The sequence below is a fragment of the Aptenodytes patagonicus genome, chromosome 15, assembly GCF_965638725.1.
Source record: "Aptenodytes patagonicus chromosome 15, bAptPat1.pri.cur, whole genome shotgun sequence".
NCBI lineage: Eukaryota > Metazoa > Chordata > Aves > Sphenisciformes > Spheniscidae > Aptenodytes > Aptenodytes patagonicus.
In genome coordinates, this window is record NC_134963.1 from 6,362,420 (window position 1) to 6,385,540 (window position 23,121).

Genomic DNA, 23,121 nt, shown 5'->3' on the forward strand with positions numbered 1-23,121 from the left:
CCATGTACAAAAATCCTATGCTGGGAAAACGTGTCAAGAATAAACCATGCATTAGTTTCGGGACCTTTTGGTATTTTCCAGTATCTCTATCATTGGCTTCCTGGTTTTAGGTGCTGTTTAATTCTGGCATGCAGCAGCTACGGCTGAAACTGTGCATCTGCTGTCATGTTGTTTTATTTGTGGTGTTTGTATGCTAGTATCGCCACAATAAGCCCAGATATATGGCTGAGGCTAACAGGCTGCATTGCTTATAACCTCTCTCAGCATTTCTGTAAAAGGCTATCATCTGCGACGCACCAGTCATAGTCTAACCGGTACCTTCTTAGTACATGCAGCTTCTGTTCTTGTACAGTGCCTGCGGGTAAGAGATGATGATGGCTGGAAGGCAGCTGCCTGGAGCACATGGAGGAAGGCAGCTGGTGCTGGGAAGAAGGCAATGCTTTGGAAAATCAATTAGAAGAGTGAAATCTCTGTCAACCTAAATAATGTCCAACTGGAGATAGTTGGGAATATTTTTCCCTTAACGTACGGAAGAGATTGAAAACAAATAGTTTATTCCTCTCCCAGCCTAAATTCTGTTACTCAGCCCTTTACATCTTAGGTGCCTTTGTACTTCCTTTCTAAAACTGAACAGAAAAAAATTTAAAAATAGGTTTGATTAGTGAAACCAGGTCTTAAAAGCTATCCAGTGATGGCAGGAGTCATCCATCCTAAGCAGCTTCAGGCATTTTTGTTGTCTGGTGGGTTGCGTGAGGCAATTTAGGCTTTCTCTGGTTCCCAAAGGACAGGTCTGTTTCTGGGGACTTAATTGGCATTTGTGGTAGCCTTAGCATCCAGAACAATAAAAAATAATAGTAATTGGCCATAGAGAATGTTTTCTCAGCCTCCCTTGCCACACCAGTATGAGCAAGTATGTTGGCAGGATCCTCTGGGGATATTTGCTGACATGTTCTTGTTCAGTGGTTACATAGATGCCTTTGTTTGCTGTCGTTGTTAACTGAAACCATCAACGAACTGTAAACTTCTTGTATCCATATCTGTGTCTAAACGGGATAAAAAAAATCCCAAGACTTCAGTGATATTTTAATGGATTCTCCCAGAAGAATTTGTCTGGACTATCAAAATACCCTATTGCCAAATGGGAGCTGGAGGAAGAAAACAAAAAATCTTCTGGTTATTGGTTCCAGACAATGATTTGTGTCTTCATTATTCATGGACAATAGGTCTACCAAGCATAGTGCTGTCAGTCTTCATAATTCGAATAATCTCAAATCAAAACTCTCACGGGTCGCCGAAGTAGGCCACTGATACTGTGTAAATACATTGCTGTAACGCACCAAGAAACTTCATCGTGAAGCTAAAGCATGTCAACCTTTTGTAATCACTATTTAACTATTTAGATTGAGGGGTTGCGCTGTAAACAATAATCAGTGGTAAACAAGGTAAGATTATAGCTATAATCTATTTTTAAAAGCTAGAACAATGCCTGGATCGCCTATTATCACCATGGACCCTACCCTGTCTTTACTGTTCTCTGCAGTACCATTGCAGTGCTCAAAGTAGTAAGTTACAATAAAAAAAGACAACTTTAGGAGAAACTAAACCACTGAGCCATTTGCAGTGCTGCTGTAGGCTTTGCAGAGATTTTTCTGTGTATGCACCTGAGCCCGTGTGCAGCCTGTGCTTTACTCCAGGGCTGAAACACAAGGAGAAGGGCTCTGCTGGTTTAAGATGATACCCTTCTTGGTGTTCTTCTGAGCAATACTGCGTTGGTTGGTGGGGTTGGTTTTTCTTCTAATTCACCAAAAGCAAAACACTACAAGGCACGTTTAATTTCCACAGCCTGACTTCTGCATTCCTCCAGCTGATACGATAAGGCATATCTTAACTGTTTTATCCGGCATTATGCGTTCTTGTTCCGTGAATTCTGTTCCTCCAGCTGTAGCGAGACTCCTCAAGTTGTGGGGGGGGTTCTGTTGCCATCAACCATAATTCCTTTACTGAGCTATGCCCCACTAGAAAAAACATACAAGTTGCATTTAGTCACCTGGTCCCACTCAGCTGTGCCAGGTCAAGTTTGCTGGACTAAGGCTTTGCAAGATGGGCTCTGTGGTGTTAGCTTGTGGCGAGGCACATTTCTGACTGGCAAAGGGGATGGAAGACCTGAGAACTGATCAGCTAGTGGAAAGCTTTGTTTACAGCCGTTTGTCTCCTCTTGTGAAGGGCAGATGATAAATGGGGTTAGGCTATCCCAATGTTTAGATGACATTCATGGGAATTATTCATCTATGACTGTTATGGTGAGGTCATGTGCTGTGTCCCATGCTATGCTGCTGTGCCAAGAGATTTATTTTAATAGAAGCCTTTAAGTAACTGGCATTCTTGCTAATCATGGTGCATCTGCTTCTCTGGGTTCCCTGTTATGAGTAATTTAACGCTATTACTTTAGCTAGAAGGGATCTGTGTCACCATCTGTCCTGGAAAGCTATTGATGGGGCTGTGCAGAACGTGAAGTGTCATCAGCAGAAGGGAGGGACTTCTAAAGGGATGACTGGATTTCCTGTTGTAATACAATATAAGACGGTTTACTTTGATTACGGCTTAGATAACTTGCATATGAAGACTGTTAGCTACTCTTTGATTTTGTTGGGGACCATTCCTCAGATACTTACATAGAGGGAAGATACTGTTGTCAGTTAATAGCAAGTAGTAATAACGTAGGTAATCCGCTAAATAAAGTCTCTACTTCTGATAGGGGCGTGGGTTTATGAGGCCGAAACCTTCAAGACTGACCCTAAAATGCCTGCACATCTGCCACTCCCAGCAGACAGATACTCTTTGGAGAGGGTTTGCCAGACACTTTTCAAGCCAAATGCTTTCCTAATCGATGGTTATTTTTTAATTGTTGTTTACAGACCACTTCCTTGTAACAAGCCCTCTCCGTGCTGTAGCTGAGTCACAATAGACATGAAGAGGCTATATGGTTGAAAAGCAAATTGCTCTTCACTTCCATAAGTGGTGTACTTTCACAGTACCACTTACGCGCAGAGTATCATCCTGGTCTCTCAAGTGTGTGTGGCTGATGTCTTTATTTTTATTGTCTGAGAAACGTATCTTCTTTTTGTCTTTGTGACTGGTTAGTAATTGTACTGTTCACCATCTAACCTGACTTTTTGGTCCTTCCTGACCTCACTGCGGCTTGTTGCCTCTTCTCGGCAAGCTAACAAGTATGAGAGCATGCAGGGCTGGGAAGCAGCTTTGTGTGGGTTTATCGTGTGGAGTTTTTCTTTGATTGTACTATCCTTCCCAACGATAACTTATCTTGTGTTTTGAGTATAAATTGGCCTGACTCAAAAGTCCTGGCTCAAAAGATAGTTTGGGATATAAACTTTGCAGCTGTGATTTTTTTTTTTGTTTGTTTGTTTGTCTTGCAGAGGTGCAGCTCTTATTTCACATTCATCTAAGAAAATGTTCTTGCTGTCCCTTGTCATATCTTATGCAGATAAGTGACAAGCAGGAGGAACGTGTAGGGCCAAAATTTGCTTAAGGCTTGCAACGGGGTGAAAGAGGCCGTGGGCTGGAGTTGGTCATCTGGAAAGGCTGAAGGAGGAAGCATGCCCTGCTTTCAGAATAGGGTTCGCGGTCTCCTGCAGGTGCATAGAAGTGAGTAAAATAACCAGAAATGAGAAGTGGGATGTGAACTGACTTCCGCGAGAAGTCTCAGTTAATTTGGGTTTTTCCCTTCTTCCTTCCTTCGCAAAGTGTTGGGACCATAACACCGTGCCACCCATCACATATCCCATGATCAGACAGCTCTGTCTGAGAAGCTGAGTGTTAGCATTACCAGGTCATGTGGAAAAGCTGCTTATGGAAGTATTAACGTAAAGAAAAAATTGGCCGGTATTGCAGGTTCACCAGGGTTCTAGCTATAGGATGAGAACCAGGCGGCTCAACTTCATGCGGAGAGATTTTTGACAAAACTGGCTAAATGGGGGAAAGAAAAGTGGAGAATGTTAGTGTTAGCTGTATGTGTCTGGGCTATCGCAACTGCTGGGCTTCAAACCAGAAAGGTTTGAGCAGAGGTCCTCCTGAGCCTGGATCGGGCCCCATAGTTATGAAAGAAGTGGAGTTTGTTTTTCTGAACGGCTTCAGATATAAACCATTTCTTCTTGTGTTGAAATAAAAAAAGATCAATTCCTCAGTTGAAACCTAGGCAGAGACTAAGGATGTTTCATCCCCAAAGATGGGTAATACTGATGAGGGCATGGATCAGAACAGTTCTGTTTGGAGGCTGAGGGCATAGGCAAGTGTCTGTGTCCTGTTCACCCCAGCTTGAATCTTCCTTTCATGGAGAAGTCACAGTTCAGGAGACCATCAGAGCCTGGCTTTGTTTTGAATGCTTGTCTTCAGTCTTCTCAAATGGATCAAGTTGGGGAGAAACCTCCTGCTTTGATCCATCTTCAGTCCATCAGGAAACGCAACAGAGGAAACCGGAGTTTTTTGGGGAACTGTATTAAGCAAGGGTGACACGGTATTGCAGGGTGGGGTGCCAGGGGCTTCGACAAAAGGAAACACGTGTTGCAGGAGAGCTCCCCGGCTGCTGCTGATCTGTTTGATGGGAGCTGAAGTCAGAATTGGCAGCACAGGATCTTGAACCTTCAAACTTACGGTCATGGAAGCAGCTGGCTCCTTGCATGGCCCTCTGAAGAGCTTCGAGAGGTGGAGAGCTATAAGAGGAAGGCAAGGCATAAGGCATATCTCAGATGTAGCTCTGAAAGGAAGAGTATGAAATTGCATTCTGAGAAAGCAAGCCTAGAGGGTGGTTTTATCCATTTTCATATCAACCATGGCTTTTAAAACAAAATAAAACTTCAGTGTCTTGGTTTTCAAATTCAATACAAGTGCTTGTAAATCTGGGGACCCAGCTCTGTGTAAGTCCGGCTTGGCACAGTCCTAGGAGGTCCTGGGTCCACTCGATGCTGTGGATTTCTTTTGAAATTGAAAAACTCCTAAATATGTTTTGGTCCCAAATGAGGACTTGCAGATTTGACTGGAATTGCTGGTAACCGTGCAATCTAGGATGGAGTTTTAAATCCAGCTGATGTACGATTCTACATGTGGTAACTTGGCACGAAAAGAACCCGTCTTTCCTCTGCTTATGATTTCCACGTGCTTCTGCCATATAGTAAAACTCTAGATCTCCATAATTTGTATGAACTGTTCAGAGGAGATGCTGTGCTATTATTCTGTCTGACACATTTGCTATGCCTGCTGGGTTACTGCCTTTTCCGAGACCTTTGAATTAACCAGATTTTTGGGTCATCAAGATTATTTAATGTTATTGTCATAAATATTTGTACAGGACTTGGTCAGTGCTTATATAAGAACTGGAAGACAGCAATTTGTTTTAAGAGGATGTGTGTTTTAATGAACTGCCAGCTGAATGTTAGATATAAACTGTAAAAAAAGTGCTTTTCTTTTGCAGGACTATTGCAGTTTGTGGAGTGGGAAAAAATTACTATTGAGATTGTCAGTTATTTAGAATTGTCAGTTACAGCTGTTTAAATTTAAAATTGCTTGAGAGCTCTTTAAAAAGAGGGCTATTTACTTCTAAATAGTTGTGTTGGCTTATCATCCTGTCCTCAAAAGACGAGAAGCTGATCTCTTGCATCTTATTAATCATTTTCTGTTGATGTTATCCTTTGAATTGTTTGTATGCCAAAAATGAGAGGTTGTTATTGTGTTGTATTTCACAGTTGATTCTTGTATAAAATTCCATTTTTTTTTCTTAATTTCCAAAATACTGTCCTCTCAAATACAAACAATAAACTCAAAATACTAACAATATGAATCTGTTGTTTGGAAATGATGAAGGTTATATATCATCCAATCTGCTGAAATGTGTTACAAATGAATAAATATTTGGTTTGCCTCTAGCTCTTCTTAGAAGCACTGAAATTAGTATTTTTTTTTTTTTTTTTTTAATTGAAGGAATTTTTGCCAGGTTTCTCAATGAGGGACAATACTACAAATAAGCCAAAATCTGGAGGCTGCCAGGGGGTGCTGTGTGCATTCTGGCAAACCTGGGTTGCTTCTTCTAAATATCTTAATTATCAGAGCATAGTCTCCAAGCTGTTCTTGGAGAGCTGCTGCCCTGCCAGACCACAAGCAACAAGCCCCCAGATCCTGTGGTTTTAGGTCATAAAATAGCCTTTAGTACTGTGATGTTGGGCCGAGTGTGTGTATGATTCTTCGTGCTGATGCAGCACCACAAGAATGTGCCAAGTCAGATGAATTCCCCTTCGCCATGTCATCTGCTGATGCAAAAGATTTTTGTGCTGTTGGGTGGTTCACACCTGGAGCCATGGTTTAGTGTGCTTTCGGGAAGAGCGACATGTAACCTGTTACAGGAGCAGGAATTGATGTGTCATTAGGTCTGCATTCAAACTGTCTCTTAGTGTCCAAATCCAGATTTTTACAGGATCCCTAATAAATCAGATCTTTGTTCCTGTGTTGGCCAAATGAGTCTCTAAACCTTTCCTTTATGGTGCCTAGGTTTGGTAATCTTACTGCCAGGGTGCTGCTACAGTTCTGCTGTCTGTATGAAGCGCTGCTCAAAAGGAGTCCTAGAAACCATCTCCAATGGTCGTGTGCTTTGAGACCTTGGCATGTACAGTGCACTGGAAGGATTAACTATGTGATATATTTTTCCCTTTCAGAAAAAGAGCAGAGAGGAGACATGTGGGGAAGGCAGCGGAGTAGAGATCCTGGAGAACAGGCCGTACATGGACGGACCAGGAGGCAACGGGCAGTATACTCACAAAGTGTACCACATTGGTATGCACATACCCAGCTGGTTTCGGTCAATATTGCCCAAGGCAGCTCTGCGAGTTGAAGAGGAATCGTGGAATGCATATCCTTATACAAGGACAAGGTAAAGCTTATCAAGATGTCTGGAGCTGTTTCCCTACTTTAGAGAAAGGATTTGATGTCACTCTGTGTGGCGGTGGCATCTCTTCCATCTCCTGTAATATCCTTTAGAGAAAGTGGGGTCAAGTCCTAAAATTCTTACACAGTGCTTAATCTCAGGAGTGCGAGTGTTGCCCGAGCTGACTGCATGCGTACTCGAGAATTTGTGGCTGGTTGGTCTAAAATGTGAGCTGTTTTGTCCATCAAAGCGTGGGAAGTCTTGAATGGTTTTTGTTTCGTCTTGTATCCTGCACTGCATGTTCTACTCAACATTGCAGATATCTGCTAGCTCAGTGAAGTTATAAATGTGCATGGTGATGGGACAGTTGTCATGTTGAACGCTGTCAAATAAGACAGGATTCATTTGTTCTAGGAGGGAAAGTGTGGGGAGAGAAGAATCTTAATAAATAAATAAATAATTCTGGCGCTTCTTTTCTGGGAACTGTCTTGCTTGTCATTTAGCTAGAAAATAGGAAACCTACATCCTATAGTTTTCATCCTGAGAAGGGAAGAGTGCCAGAGGCTCTGTGGAGCCCTCTGGGATCTCCTCGTTTTGGCTGATTTTGTCTGGAAGGACTTCAGATACCCTGGAATAAATAGCCTTTATGCCAGTTACTCCGGTTTAGAGCATTTTCCCTTTTCCAAGTTTACAAGTCTGATACTGCTGTCAACTTTCATAATAAAAAGGCTTTAATGGATATTTTGATTTTTATCAAAAATCTAGAAAAGCTTCATAGTTCTGTTTTAGCTGGTCTCCACAAATAACATTAGTCTGGGGAAAGGTCAATGTCTGCATATGGGCAGTTGTTCATGACTAAATATAATGGAGCTGTCTGACTTTCAAGTGATTAAAGTCCACTTCCAGTCTGTTTTTATCTATTCTCTTGAAATGCCCGTGAGTCAATCAGTTGGCCCAGAAACCTGGCGCTACACAGAACCAGTCCGTATTTTATTCTGCCATAGATTCCAGGCAAGAGCTCTGTTTTTCTCCTGGTGGAGGTGCATTTCCAGGGTGTCCTTGTATTAGTATCTGTGTCATAACATAACTTGCTAGTACAGCGGGCCCAAAAGTTATCTCCTTGCTGAAAACTGCTCCTTTAAAAACAGTCTGTCCTGATAATAGTATCCTGGAGGAGACATTGTCAAATTAAGTTGCAGGTTTTTGTCAGTGTCTCTGCAAAGTGAGACAACTTGGTGGTCCCCTCGGGTGTTCCACTTGCTTGTTGCCAGCTGGGAAGTTGTTTCTTGGTCAGTTTGGGTGCCCAGTCTCCAGTAACCACTGGGACACATTGGTATCTTCTCACCAGTAATCCATGTAACACCTCATGGGGAGCACACCCCTTTGCTGTGGGCTTGGGGTTTTACTAAACCAGAACTATTCCAGTGAAGCCACATGTCCGAGGCGAGCTGCTGTCTTAAGAAGTTATTAAAGAAAATCTCTTTAATCTGTACAGACAGTATTTTAAGCATATCTGAAGTAAGACATGAGTGAAGGCTGGCTTGGATTTGAAGCTGATTTTGTACATCTTAGGAAAGCATTTTCTCTGCTTGCCAAGCCGAGCAGGATTTACTTTAAGCTGCATTGTTCTTGTTTTCAGGTATACGTGTCCATTTGTGGAGAAGTTCTCTATTGATATTGAGACATACTACAAAACTGATCCAGGAGAGCACGTCAACGTGTTCAACCTTTCTCCTGCAGAAAAAAGACAAACCATTCTAGGTGAATAGCCTTTTTCTTTTCCTTTTTCCTTTATTCTGCTTTTTTTTGCTGTCTAAACGATTTTGCTTGGTATGTCCCATCTGCCTGTCCATCCCTGCCTGCCCCCAAACACACACCTGCACCCCTGTTGGTGTCAGGCTGCGGGTAGGCTTACATCAAGTAAAGTGAGGACACCTGAGTTCTCTTCTAGGCTTGATCTAAATTACATGGAAATCATTTGAATCCCCTATTTGTAAATTGGAGGCTGATGCTTTCCTGTCTTATTTGTGCAGCTCCCGAGGGGAGGAAGACTTCTAATGATTTTGGGGGTAATAAGTAGACGTAACCATGGAAGAGGAAAATATTGCTGTATAATTGTGTAGCTCCTTCGCATATATGAAATCATTCCTATCTGCATTTCTGAAACATGAAGGTGTATTTCATTTTTGCTTCCGCTCCTCTTAGTCTTGCCCTTGTGCTGGTTAACACTTCAGCTTCGCAGCTGTCTTTGGGATTTTGGGTTAATGAACCTTATATATGTCAGGATTTAATGAGACAAGGCAAAAGGGAACATCTTATAAAAAGGCAGAGAATGGCAAGTGTCACAGTGATTCGTCTGCCTTGCTATCCATCGTGGTCCGTGCCTGTGGCATTTGCTGGAGACCTAACTGCGTGGCAGGGAGTGCTGGCAATTACAGCCACGCAGGACTGAAGCGTCCCTTGCCCTGAAGCTGCTGAGACTGGAGAAGTGTTGAGCTCAGGCTGACTTCTGGCAGTCCCATGCTGCGCTGGCCGCAACGGGAGCTCTGGGGAAGGACATCTAGTGGCTGCTCTGGCTCCTTGAGCGCTGTTGACGTGTGGGACATGGCAGTAACCCCGTGCAATTTAACTTCAGTGTTATTTAAATTTATTTGTTTTGAACTTCAGTTTGATTGTCCTCATTCCTAAGCCTACTTGATCGGGCTTTCAGTACTGAACAAATAGACTTGAGTCATGCTGCCTCACTGAGAAGCGTCAGAAGAGCTGTCGTTTCTTGGGAAGTGCGATCCTGCCCTTCAGTCCAAACTTCAGATGTTTCTGCTGAGGTCTAGGGTGGAGGTTCCTGATCTTTAAAATAAGTTCATTCACTCTGCTCCCATTGCAGTTTCCACTTATCCATTGTTGAAGTGTTAATTAGGACTTAAGTTAAACTTTCTGCCTTCCGTAGTACATCTGGTGTAACAATAGCATGAGGAGTTACCAGTAACCTCGCTTGATGGACTCCGAAGATAAGACGTTCAGTGGGTAGTGCCTTTTCCATAACAGTGCTAAGAAAGGGCAGGTGTATTTAACTGTCTCAGACAAGACAGAGCTGTAGCACTGCGAGTGATATTAGAAAAGCCCAAAGATGGAATGTGCAAAAGATCTTTTTGGAGCTGGAAAGATGGAGTGAGCAGATCTGCCAGAGTGCTGTGGATCTGCAGTCACTGTGGGCAAAAACATCTATTTGGAGCAAAGCCTCTGTTTGCTGGAACTGTGCATAGTAGTTCCTCTGGCAGAGCTGGTCACTGCCCGGCAGCAATGTGTAAACAATTTAAATATCAGTTGTTTAAGTGTAAGTGAAAAGAAACCAAATTGCTGTAATGCTTCTGGTACTCACTAAAACAGAAATAACTCCTGAAAAATGGTATTTTCTTCTTTTGTTCAGGAAAAGGAAATGTTCTAACGGTTTCTATTCTCTTTCTATAGATCCTATTGATATTGTTAAGGATCCTATACCTCCACATGAATACAAAGCTGAGGAGGATCCCAAGCTGTATAAATCGGTGAAGACTAAAAGAGGCCCCCTCTCAGAAGACTGGATTCAAGAGTACAAGAACAACCCTGGGAAATACCCCATCATGTGTGCATATAAACTGTGTAAAGTCGAGTTCAGATACTGGGGGATGCAGTCGAAAATCGAGCGGTTTATCCATGATGTTGGTGAGCATTTATAGTCTCGCAAAGTTCACTGTCAACTCCTTAATGTTGTTTTTGAATTGAAACACAAAGGTGAGGTATGTGCAATGTATCATATCCCAAGACATGTCTGTGAAGAGATTCTCAGATCTGATTACTCTTTTTGCAGAGCTGTGGGGTCAGTTCAGAAAAAATCGTGTTATTCTGTCACTTGTAATCATGGTATGTATGAATCCAAACCACGTGTAATCACTGAAAGGGGTTTCAAGTCCTGTGTAGGCAAGATCTTGCATTTTCTTTTTTTAAGATAAGGATCTGTCTGTTTAACTTTTCCAGATCATTTTCAAAATCTGCCAGTTTTCTTTATTGTGAAAAAAATCCTCAAGGGCTGCTCAGAGAAATGAGCTTCACTTGTGAGTCCTAAGTGGTTCCAGAAAACCACTCTCTGCAGCGTCCCTAGTTTCTACCTGCCTTGTGGCAGGGCTGGTGGGTCTGTGTGGTCATACATCTCTGGCCTCCAGGCTGCGGTGTTTAGGGCTCCCCACCTCACTGTGCTATAACCCACCATGGGTCATTGACAGTTCTTAGCTGTGAGTAAATGTGCTGCTTTGATTGACGCATCATTCTTAGGTCAGTGCTTTTAAGGAGGTATTGTTTGTGTCCCAGAAGTAACTAAGTGGAGACAGTCCAGGTGGTAGCAGTGCTGGCAGGAATTTGTTCTTTGCAGAAAATCCATAACGCAACTGATACGGTTTCTGAGCCTTGCCGCAGGAGACAGGATCTATGGCCAGGTGGAAAACTTACAGAATGTTTTAAAGAAGCATTCCCATCTCAAAAAAAGTGCAGAGCTATGGCTGTCCTCTGGCAAAGAAAAGGCCAAAGAAAGGCTGTGTAAAGGATGCTACCTGCTTTCTGTACACAGTAAATCCTCCTGCATGACCTCTACAGCTGTCCTTTCTATATGCAAAGCTTCTTTGAAGTGCCTGATGCTAGCATAAGTAAGTAATTTTATAGCTCTTTTCAGTCATACTGTGCTCCTGAGAGCTAATGTGGAAAACGCTGATAGAGCAGTGGAGAACAGTGTGCACCGCTCTCTGAATAGTCACAGGTTGCTTTCTTAAAGCTCCTTTGGTTTTACTTTACCCCAGATAGAAGGTTTTACCTGTTATAGACTGTATTACAAGTGGCTCTCTGCAATGAACTCCCTTGGCATTTTGGTGACATGGGTTAATTTAGTGTATACTGCAAAACATGGGGGCAGAATAACAACTCCATTGTGTCTGTTAAATGAAAAAGAAGCATGTGACTCTTTCAGTTGTTCAGAGGTGTTTGGCATAGATTAAACTGCGGTCCCTTAGAAATGTTTCTTTTGTATTTCGTGAAAGATTGCCTGCCATTTTCCTCTTGATTGAGGCTTTGCGGAGAGCTGAGCCAGCTCATTGTCTGCCTTTCAAAAGCCTTTCCACTCTGTTATAATGATGGCAAATACTGTTTTTCAAAGTGGTTAAGATGCATAAAATCAGGGAAGTCTTTAAGGCAAGACAAAGTTGAGTGAGTGAAAAGTGAAAGCAAAAGCTTTGGGTATCCACAGAAGATGCGTAGCTTTCCCCTGCAATGGAATAGCCATGGGGAAGCCATTAGTGAGTGGGAAGAGTGCCATAGCACGTGTACCAAAGACAGCAAGGTATGAGGATGTTTAAGTTGGAAAGATGCGGGCTACATCATGACTGACCAGGCTTATATGCTGATCCCAGTTTTGGGGTTTCAGCTGGTGACCGAAAGCAGATGGAGACCTTTGCACATTGTGCAGCCGATGCAGGACCAAGCTCTCAGGTGCCCCAGAGATGTTCTTGTGGGTCAGCCTCTCCTTGGCATTTTTCTCCTGGTGCCTCTGTTCCCAGCTCCTGCAAATTTGTTTCTTGGGGGATTAGGTGTCTCTGTGCAGGGTCGCCAAGCCAGCAAGAAAACGGAGGCAGAAACCAGGAGCAGGATCCAAACTCTGCCCAAGGCGGGGAGCAGTACTTAGTGGCGCAAACTAAAATTAGAGAATGGGTTGAAAGAAGAACACGTCTGAGTTAAGTGATGGATGGATTGTGATATGTAGAAAGGCTACTGAGCGCGGAGGGAGTAACTCTGGGGGATGGTATTGAAACGTTCTTCGTCTTACTGAGTGCAACAGCCATTTTTTTCTGATGACTAATTGGACAGTTACTCAGCGCTTTGACAGTCTGAGACACAGACTAAAATTGTGGGCTATTAGTCTACTTGGCTGTAATATTGGTATGCTTTTTTACTCCTTTCCCATAGAATTTAAGTTTAATTGGACTGGCACTGCATAATGTTTTGCTCCCACTTGCTTCCTAATGGTGCACATGGGCTATGATTCTTTTGTTGTTAAACAAGTGTGTTGACTGTGTATGGGTTATTGATTATATATTATGGCAAAGTGTGTTCCCATCCCAGTTACTGGAGCTTTGTCTAAGCCACTGCGTCTTAGGCTAAATATACCCAAATTGTTGCACAGTGATGAAGTGGAAGTGCTTTTAGAAAGCTCTTTTGCAGAACTTTTGCTTCACTAAAGCACTCAAAAGAGAAAGTTCATCCAGAGGCGTACTGCCCGTTGGGGCCTGCAGGTAGAGTTTTGTCTTTTCAGGGGTAGGCAGGTTGCAGTTAGCACGATGTGGATGTGACCACAGGCTTTTTTTTTGTGAGTGGTCTGAGCAAGGGAGGGTAGGGAAGCAAGCAGATATAACTGCAGGTTGCCTTTGATCGGATACATTCAGACAACCAGAACTGTACTGAGAAAGTTACGGGATCTGTTGTGACTATCAAGGAAATAGTGTTGCCCAGGGAAAATCAGGCGTCCTTTATCTGCTGCCAGGAAATTGTGAGCGTGCATTATAAAATGCTTTGGGATGTTGCCACTGGGTACGCAGTTGATAGGTATCTGAACAGTTGCTTTATATGGATAGTTGAGGGGGTTTTGGGCAGGATTTGGTGGTGGGGTTTTTGATTTGTTTTGGGTTTTTGCGTTGAGTTTTTGTTATGTTTACTATTTTTATTTCATGTTGAAAAACAAGCCCAGAACTATAGACAAAAAGCTTTTTAAATTCAGCTAGAGAGTCCTCTGTCCTGGCTTGTCTCATGGCCATTTACACTCCCTTTTGTAAGATTAATTTCAACACCACAGTCTCAGGCAAATCATTTACAAGAGTCAGCACCTCATGGATTTAACCAGTCTCCGAGTTGTTGAGGTGGTGAGTTGCAAGGCAAGTGATTTAAATGTTTGCGCTCTGCTAGACTCTTCACAGATGATCTTTCTGCACGACACAGTAGGAGATGTTATAATTAAATCAAAGCAACAACGATGGGTACTTCTGAACTCAATCTGCATGTGTACATTTGTGCATGTGTGGTTTCCTTGTTTTTTTTAAACCAAAGCGTTGCGCGCTCTACAGAAATAATAGTCTTGTTAACTACTGATATTACTGAAATCAGCTGGTACCTGTTCCCATTATTTCTGATGGACTTCAGTGTGTGACTTGCCTGCCGAGACTGTGGGGTTATCCTCCAATTCTGGGAAAGAAGGCTCAGATGAGCATGGTGCACGCTGGGTGGAAGGGCAAAACTTACTCTAAAATCCTCCCTGATTCTCCTGTGTTGCTTGGTTCTCTCTTCACACCAGAGACACCTCTTTGTGAGACCATCTCCTACCCTGCATTTCTTCCGTACTGCTGGGTTGGTTTGCTCTGTGGGTGAGAAGGGAACACGCATCCCACAGCAGGTGGTGGCAGGGGAGATGGAGGAGCGTTGCATTGCCCGGAGCCTCACCTCCGCTGGGCTTGTTGCATTCTGTCCGACCTGGAACAAGGTGACGGGTGGGATGCTGCATCCAACCTGTCCTCCCCGGCCAGCTCCCGCTACCCAGGGGCAGCATGCCACAGGCTTGCAAGGCAAACTGCCAAATGGGCTGCAGCCAGCCGTGAGGCATGGCTTGAAAGCACAGTGTGTGGTATTGAGTGCGGGACAGGGACTTCTCGGGCTGAGCAGGAGATCACAGAATCATAGAATCATTAAGGTTGGAAAAGACCTCTAAGATCATCGAGTCCAACCGTCAACCCAACACCACCGTGCCCACTAAACCATGTCCCTAAGTGCCTCATCTACTCATCTTTTAAATACTTCCAGGGATGGGGACTCCACCACTTCCCTGGGCAGCCTGTTCCAATGTTTCACCACTCTTTCAGTAAAGAAATTTTTCCTCATGTCCAGATGTTTGCACCTCCCCTCCTGCCAGAGAGAAGAATGAAAGTGAACTGGACCACAGATGCCTTCAGCACTGTCCTGATGGGCATCTCTGATCTGTTAAAAAGATAATTTTTCCCAATTACACTCTTGTTTCCTGGGTCTGATCTGTCCCCTCCTTTTCACTTTCCAAATAAAAAACTTGTTTTTCTCTAACATTTTGATAAAAAAATGCTTTAAGACTTGATTTTTTTCCATTGCACAGAGAGGGAAGCAGTGTCTGGACAGGTGAGGTCAGTCATTTGTAGCTGGATCTTGAATCCACATAGCTGCGTGGGGGCACTCGGTGCTTCCTCTGGCTCTCTGCTGCCTACTGGAAGGCTTCAGCGCTGCAGGCTGAAGATCAGCGCAGTGATATACTCACTGCTGGGCACTGAGGGACTGCTCAAGTTTCCCATCCCTAGCAGCGAAGATTTTTTTCTGCAAGCCATGACTTCTATTTTACAATTTCTTTTGTACCTGGACAGCCTCGTTCTCTTCCAGGTTTTCTCCCTGTGTTTAAGAAGGAGAAATGCAGCATCACTGACACATCCCAGGTGAAGGCCAGAGGCTAGGAAAATAATCTCAGTCTTTTTTACTTCGTAGCTAATCCGGAGTGATAGAGGCACAACAGCCGTGAAGCCCTGCAATGCCATCCTGTTTTCAAAAGAACAAGGCTTTAGGGAAGGGCGATTTGGGATGTCTAATCAAAGTGATGTGAGCAGTGCAGATGGGGAGGTCTGTGAGTTGGGGGGAAGCTGTACAGGTGATTTTTGTGAGCTAAGAGGTGAAGTGAAAGAAGGCAGAGGGGAACTTCAGGAGACTACTTTTTTTTTACCCCCAAGTGGTTTTCCTGTTCCCTATGATGTTAGCCCATTAAAACAAAGATATGTGGTCAGTGGCATCTGTGCATTTACACTGAGAATTTCCGAGGAGTTGGTGCATTGATATATCAAGGCTGGATCCAGGAGCATGGGCAGAGGCTGCTGAGCCCTGGAATGGAGGGAGTCTTGGGATGAGAGTGAGGGGTCCATTCGCTTCTGTGTCTGATCACAGTCTGTTTTCAAGGTGTTTCAAGCAAGGTAGAAGTGGACGTTGTGGATGTGGAAGTCCAAAGGATGGTTGTGGTGTTGGGAACTGAATTACAGCAAGGGAAACGTTTTCCTGGCTTTCAGTGTGGATGTGATGGGAATTTAATCTCCGTCTTTAAGCTCTGCTGATTGTCAATCATAACAGGAGGTGAAGAGGCTAAAACATTCTCCTGCAGTTCTGCAAAAAGTAATCTTGCGGGGGAAATAACTGAGTCTCAACTAAGGTTGAACACAATTAAGTTGCCCCTTGTTCTGCCCCCAGAAGGTCACAGTCTGCTGGCTCAAACTTGTCTCTCCTATGCAGAGCTCCCTTGTGAAAGTCAGGCAGAGAAATGCATAAAATATTGATAGATTTAATCTTACTGTGCAAATGAAGTTCAGGTTGAGGTGGTCCATCACATTAGCTGCTGATCTCAATGGCTATTTCCTCCTGATAGGTTGACTTGTGATGGCTGGTGGCATTAAGAACTAACCAAAGAGCAGAGCAGACAATAAAGTGCCCAGAACTGGAAGGAAATAAACATATAAAAATAAGCTTTTTGTACGTTTAAAAAACAAAACAAAAAGATTGCTGAAAACAAAAGGGATATTTAGGCTGAACATCATAGAAACTACGACAGTAGTGAGATCTAAGATTTTCTGTACAACAGTGAAGCACGTGTTGCTGGAAACACCTTAGAAACCCTGAGCACAGTAGGACCATCCAGCTTTGGCCGTGCTCCTGGAAATGGAGGGTGGCTTACGAGGGCCATCTTTCCTCATGGTGGTGCTTAGAGAGCTCGATCTGCAGCTCCCAAAACCTAAATGATTTTAATGTAGCCTGTTGGTTGCTCTCTATCTTGTAATAGCAGTGGTGGTGGTGTGGCCTGTGGTCTTTGGACAAGGTCTTCATTAGAGTGAGAGGACGGCTACCCTGCCTGCCAGCTTTTTGGCACAGTATGTTTCTGCTCCAGGCTTAACAACGGAGGATTGTGGATCCATAATCCCACTGACAACAAATCCCACTGCTGCTTTTGGCATGTCCTTGAACCCATCTTTGGCTCAGTTTCCCAGTAATTAAAGGGGGCACAATATTCATCGATTTTTTTTTTAATTTTTTTTCCCAGAAGGGCTCCTGAGGATTAGTTTATCAGTATTTATAGAAGCTTTTAAAAGCACCATTACTGCTGTGTGCTCCCATCAGTAATAAATAGCAGTTTGGAGCTTTGACGTGTCACGAGCTTTTAAGCAATAATATTGGTTGAAAATCCTGACAGTGACTGTACTCTTTTAAAAAAAAAAAAGTCTTGGTGGTATGATGATGTTAGCCAACAAGTTTAAGTCTTGAAGGAAAGTTTCTGTTGCCTGGTCAGGGGCATTGTGTGTTGATATTGAGACAGTTCTTCCTTTCAGATATATGATACGTTGAAATATTTTAAATTGGCTTTACGCACTTCATTTTTCTCTTGCAGCAGAAGACAGATGGTATCTGCAAAATAAAGCATCTTTATTCCCTCCCTTACTTTGTTTCCTATCCCGTTATCTCAGAAACTCCTATTTGTGATGCTGTTTCGCTGATATATAGAAACCAGGTTTCCAAGGAAAGGAGAGGTTTTAGTCTTAGCACTGCTGATGTGGGATGTGCTTCTGTCATATAAAAATTGTGGTGGGCTATGTAGTGTTCATCAAGGAACCACTTGAAACTCTCCTGGATAAAAAAAAATCAGTGGTTTTTGTTGTTGATGTTGGCTTTTTTCTTTTTTTTTTTTTCTTCTGGGAACATACTTCACTTTGAAGGCCGGATCCAAATGTTACAACTTCCCAGAACTTCATGGGAGTTGCAGTTGTGGTCTGTGCGTGGCTCCTCCTTGGTGGAGCAGGCAGTTACAGAACAAAGTCCTCCATCCAGAATTAGGAAATCCCTTGCCAAGTTAAAAGCAGTCGCAGAAGACTGGCTAATTTTTCAGTGCATGGTTGGTTAGCAAGAATTGAGGAGATAAAGTACATGAAGTGACCAATTTGCCATCCTGGTGCTTACTATATGAAGGCCCTTTACTGCAGCTTATAGCATTGTGGTTTTGATGCCACTGTAGTATCCTTGCCACAGTGTCTTGAGGTTTTGGGCAACGGAACACATTGATTCCTGCAGTTTGTAGCACTGGTGACAGGGGCGTTTTGGCTTTGCAGGCTTGCGGAAGGTCATGGTCCGTGCCCATCGGCAGGCTTGGTGCTGGCAGGATGAATGGTATGGGCTCACCATTGAGGATATCCGGCAGCTGGAGAAGGAGGCACAGTTGATGCTGGCTCAGAAGATGGCCCAGTTCTGCAGTGAAAATGATACTGAGCAGCACAGTGTCAAAGACACTCCTGGTGAGAAGGATGTTGAAGCCAGCACAGTTTCACCTGTTGACACAGAGGATGCCGCTGGTAACAGCGAAACAGCCTCTGGGAGATCACTCACCAAGCAGTGGTCCACGTCTTCCAAGTCCTCACGATCTTCAAAGAGAGGAGGTAAGATGCTGCTGAAGATTTGCTCTTCTGAACTGCATGGAGGTTGGGCTTTTGGGAGGTAGGACCATGTCTCCTTGTGGCTGGCACCTTTGGGACAATGCATATTTCTCCTGTGAGTCCTTTTAACTCAGAGGCTTTCTCTGCTGGTGTTGCAGGTTCAGTCTTCTCAGGTGACCTGTTACGGGTTTGGGAATGTTTCTAGTCATCCCGTAACTGTGACTCAGTGGCACATGGCAGAATTCCTGCCAATCTCAAAAGCGGAGGAACTATGAAAAACCGGTAGAAGAGCTGGCAGCAGCTGGCTAGCAGCAGTGGGTCTCAGAAGACGACAAACAGTGGCACAGAGTTAGACAGAGTTAGTCCTTGTTACCCAAGAGCCACTGGTGGCTTTTATAAGGCCTGGTCCTTCAGCGGTGTTCCCTTTCCAGGTGTCTGCTTGTCCGCTGTGTCACAGAACCAGCCGGGCTGTGGGTCGCTGTTATCTGCCTCTCGTTTTCCAGGAGGCAGCTACAGCAGGCACCCCGTGCTCCTTGGCCGGGCTTATACACTGCTACATGCCATTCATTTCGGAAGCGGGTGTTTGGCTCCACGGGTGCTGCAGTGTAGCTCACACAGGAAAGCACCCCCATTAGCTACCAGGGAGATTAAGGCAGGTACCCCCAAAAAAGTGGGTGGGGGCTGCTGCCTTCCTGGTGATGATGTGCAGTAGCTGTTCAGAGACCAAACATCAACAGCCTGGGATTAGGTGGGACCACGGATCGCATTTATATTCCCTTTTAAATACCCTTCAGGAAGCTTTCAGGATTTTGCTGTTAAAGCCTATGGATACCCTGTAAAGACTCAGCTTTGAGTCCTGAATTTTGTCACTCACCTCTCCCTAGGAAGTCACCTTTTTTTGCTGTACTAAACTCTTCCCGTCCTCGGACCATTCTGTACAAAGGGGTGAATCCCCAGTGAGTTACAGGCAGAAGGCTTGAACCCTCAGCAATTCCCTCTCCTTTCAGTCAAGCGCAGCTGACAGCAGGGTAATAGGTCTCACAGCAAGAGGGCAAAAAAAATCTTGATTTTTCTGAAAACCCCAAGGGGCTGTGTTTCTTCCAGTGATGGTGGAAGGGGACATCTAGGTGAGTGAAGCTTCTCCATCTCTCATAGGCGCTAAATATTGTGAGTTGAGTCTCCATTTTTATTTACCGCTCCATCACTGATTTCATCACGGGGTGAATGAGAGATGAGCGGTAGTTTTACCTTGCGATGACTCACTGGAGTGAGCCCCGGGGAAGAACCTACCAGATGCTTCATAAATCATTGTATAAAGAGAAAAATGCTGGCTACTTCACTTGCACCAGGATTTTATATCGATGCACCAGGATTTTATATCGATGTGCCTGTCTCTCTCTATGCTTTTTGTTATGAACCCCCTCTTCCACTGCTGATATGTTCATTGGAAGCTGTAGTTTTCAGACCTCTTAGGATTTCACTTGAAGGTTTTCATTGGTAGCAAAGCATGAATTTCTTTTTAAACTGCAGAATGTCTCGGCTTTTACAAGAAAAAGTAATGAAAGAAATGAATTGTGATGTGCTGGGAAGTACGTCATGCAGATATTTTAATCCTTCTTCATGCTGGCAGCATATTAACATATGGAAGCAAGGAGGGCTGTCTCGACTTACCGCTACCTCCAGCTGAAAAAAGCAACGCCTTTTCTCCAAAAGATCTTGGTCCTCCCTATATCATCCGAGCGAGACCTCTGGTGATAGCAGGACCCTTGTCACCATCCCATATGTTATTATATGCTCTATTTTTAGCAACTATTATGTGAGTGCCTTGACGTCACTTCAGCGTGAATTAGCTCTGCTCTGCCAACCTCCTCGCTTGCTGCTCCCTAAGGGGTGGGCGGCGGGGTAGTTGGGGGCTGCTGAGCCAATGCTGAGCTGCAATTAGATGACTCCGCACAGGGTCTCCATCCTCTTTCCATGTGGCAACTGGGTAGCAAAATTAGAAGAATTTGACTTACAGATTTAATGCTGTTACAACAACAGCATGAAACGGCTCGTGCAGCTGTCACAGTAACCAGAACCTTTCAGCGTCTTTGTATATGCTAAATGAGAATTTGTCAGTCTCCTCAGGTTTTTGCAGTGTTAGGTTAGGTGGCTGCTGCAAGCGCTTTGTGTGCTCTGTGTGACATGCAAGAGCTATCTGAAGGAGGGGAAAAACCCTCTCTCTCGTCGGTCTTTGGACAGTGCTCCCTTCAGCAGACGGCTGTTCTGTAGCAAGTTCAGCCAAGAAGAGTTCAGGCTGGATCATTGCTAAATTATATCTGAAAAAAACCCATATTACGGCTTTTTTCTTTTTTCTTTTTTTTTTTAATTTTTTATTTAGCACAGGGAACTCTGGAGGGGAAAATGAAAAGGAGCAGGTAGGTGTGAGAACAGGAGGGCAAACAGGAACCAAAAGGGACCGTTGGGTTTTCTCCTCGCTCTGTCAGGACAGCTCCCTATGAAGTAGTTGGATAGCATGTTGTTTAAATCATTCAAGTTTAAAGTTTAAATAGATCTCTAATCCAATTTGTGTGGAAGCAATTTCCTTCCAGAAAACAGATTATTTCTATCCAGGCTGCTCTGCTTAGCTACCCACCCGAAAGTTAGCGAAGCAGAGGCATGGTTTGTGTGCTGATTAGAGGCACGAAGAAAGCTTCCAATCAGCCTGCTTCCTTCCTAATTGCAAACTTTAAAACCCAGCTGATTTTGCACGTCCTACTAACAATTATAAATAGCTGCCATTCAAAATAGCATAAGAGTGATACAAACAGCTTGCTTTAATGTAGCATCTTGCTGACAGGTTCTAACAACAGTAAACAAACAGGATCTGTAAAGCGGTACACTGACATCACACCAGCATCATCGGGGTTTTGTGTTTTTAATATTGCAGCAGTGAATTTTCATAGAGAACACACGACTCTTCCTCCAGCAAAGATCATGTTGGGAACTCTCCATCTTGTCGATGTAGCGTATCGCATAAGGCTTTTTTGTTTTTTCCAGCAAGTCCCTCACGCCATAGTATCTCCGAGTGGAGGATGCAGAGCATTGCCAGAGATTCAGATGACAGCTCAGATGATGAATTCTTTGATGCCCATGGTATGTGGAGCCTAAATCACCATCGTTTGTTTCCTGAAATGGTGGGGTAAGAGAACGGAAGGCATGAGGGTGGGGGGTGAGCGGGGAAGGAAGCGAGACTTTTTTGCGTTGTTTGAAGTCTTTTCCTTTCTAACCAAGATGAGTGCAGCATCAGTGCAGCTTCTTCAAGCATCCCCAGCATCACCCAGCAGACTCTTACATTTAACGCAGCAACATTTCAGATTCAGTGTGATCTATTTGAAGGGATCTTGAACAGTCTTAACCTTTTGGAGCTGTATTTTATTTGGTGCAAATGAGTGTGGGTAAAATTCAGCAATACTAACTGGACTGTGGGTGTGTCCTAATGATTCTGATTCAGTATGACTGATGATTTTTCTAATTTATTTTTTAATCAGTAGGATTATGATTAATTGTCCTGTCTGGGCCTGAAGAGACCCGAATTTGCCTTTATTAACTCCTTATTCTCCCATTCCAAGAAATACAACAATGAATGCAACAAGGTACTTCAGGTGCCAAAACTAATCAGTGTTGATTCCGGAATTCTCAAAGTAATTTTGACTATCCATATTAGGAGAAAGCTGTGTTATTTTTTTTCTCTGTGCATGTGCGTGTGAAGAAGCTTTGTTCCACTGCACTCATTTCATATATTGTACTTAATGCGTATTTAAGCCTGAAGGGCTCCGTCACTACTGACAACAGATGGACTCTTCTCTCGGCTTGTAATGCTAATCTAAGTTAGATGTGCAACGTGTGCTGATGAAGTTGGTGACCTTTCTGTGAAATGCAGTTGTTAGAAGATGACGCCCCAGTTTTGTAAAGCAGAATTTCACTGATGTTCAGCTAGATTTCACTGATGTTCAGCTAAAGTTCAGTCTCAAAAAATCGATAGTATCGTGTTCCAGAAGAGTTCTCACATCAAGTATTTAGGCATGCATCTCAAATTCTGGGGTAGAAAGTGGCATTCTATTGTAGAGTAGTGACTTGCACAATAGCAGCTTAAATGACCAGGATGCATGCAAGTTGGGATGAATGTCTCTCTTGCCTGGAAGGAGAAGGGCCAACTTAGTTTAAGTTAATAAATAGAAACACTTATGTAGCAGCTACAAAAACTATGTAAGGGATTTATTGTAGCAATACACATACAAGAAAAGAGGAGTGAGTCATTGGAACGGCATCATTGCTATTCACCCTCTTTTTTGCCTTTTTAATTACTTAATACTAAAATTGAGATAGAGATGGTTCTGCCTGAGATCCAGGCCCCCAGGGAATCCCTGACATGCTCCTAACAGGCCTGGGAAGGAGAATTAACAAAAATGAGCCTTGTGCCACAGTTGGTATCAGCACCTCTGTTGCAATACTTCTAGGAGCTTGCTAACAGAAAAAGCAGCTCCTCTTCTGCTAGCACACAGCACGTCTCCATTTACGTACAGATTGTCCTCTGCAATCCGCACAGCTGGGTTTGAAAAGTCTGCCTAGTCTGATGGGATTTTGGCTTACGAGTTGAAGCCTTGATGTGTG

At 43.7% G+C, this 23,121-nt stretch overlaps 1 protein-coding gene across 7 annotated transcripts in view; it reads left to right on the forward strand.

Moving 5' to 3' along the window:
* The window catches only part of PITPNM2 (phosphatidylinositol transfer protein membrane associated 2), a 142,264-nt gene that overhangs the window by 80,017 nt on the left and 39,126 nt on the right, over positions 1–23,121 (forward strand). For all 7 annotated transcript variants that reach the window (XM_076352574.1, XM_076352579.1, XM_076352578.1 and 4 more), the window contains 5 exons: positions 6,720–6,934; positions 8,568–8,689; positions 10,397–10,630; positions 18,148–18,471; positions 21,508–21,603. In XM_076352574.1, coding sequence (XP_076208689.1) covers positions 6,720–6,934; positions 8,568–8,689; positions 10,397–10,630; positions 18,148–18,471; positions 21,508–21,603 — 991 coding nt within the window. The remainder of the gene's footprint in view (positions 1–6,719; positions 6,935–8,567; positions 8,690–10,396; positions 10,631–18,147; positions 18,472–21,507; positions 21,604–23,121) is intronic.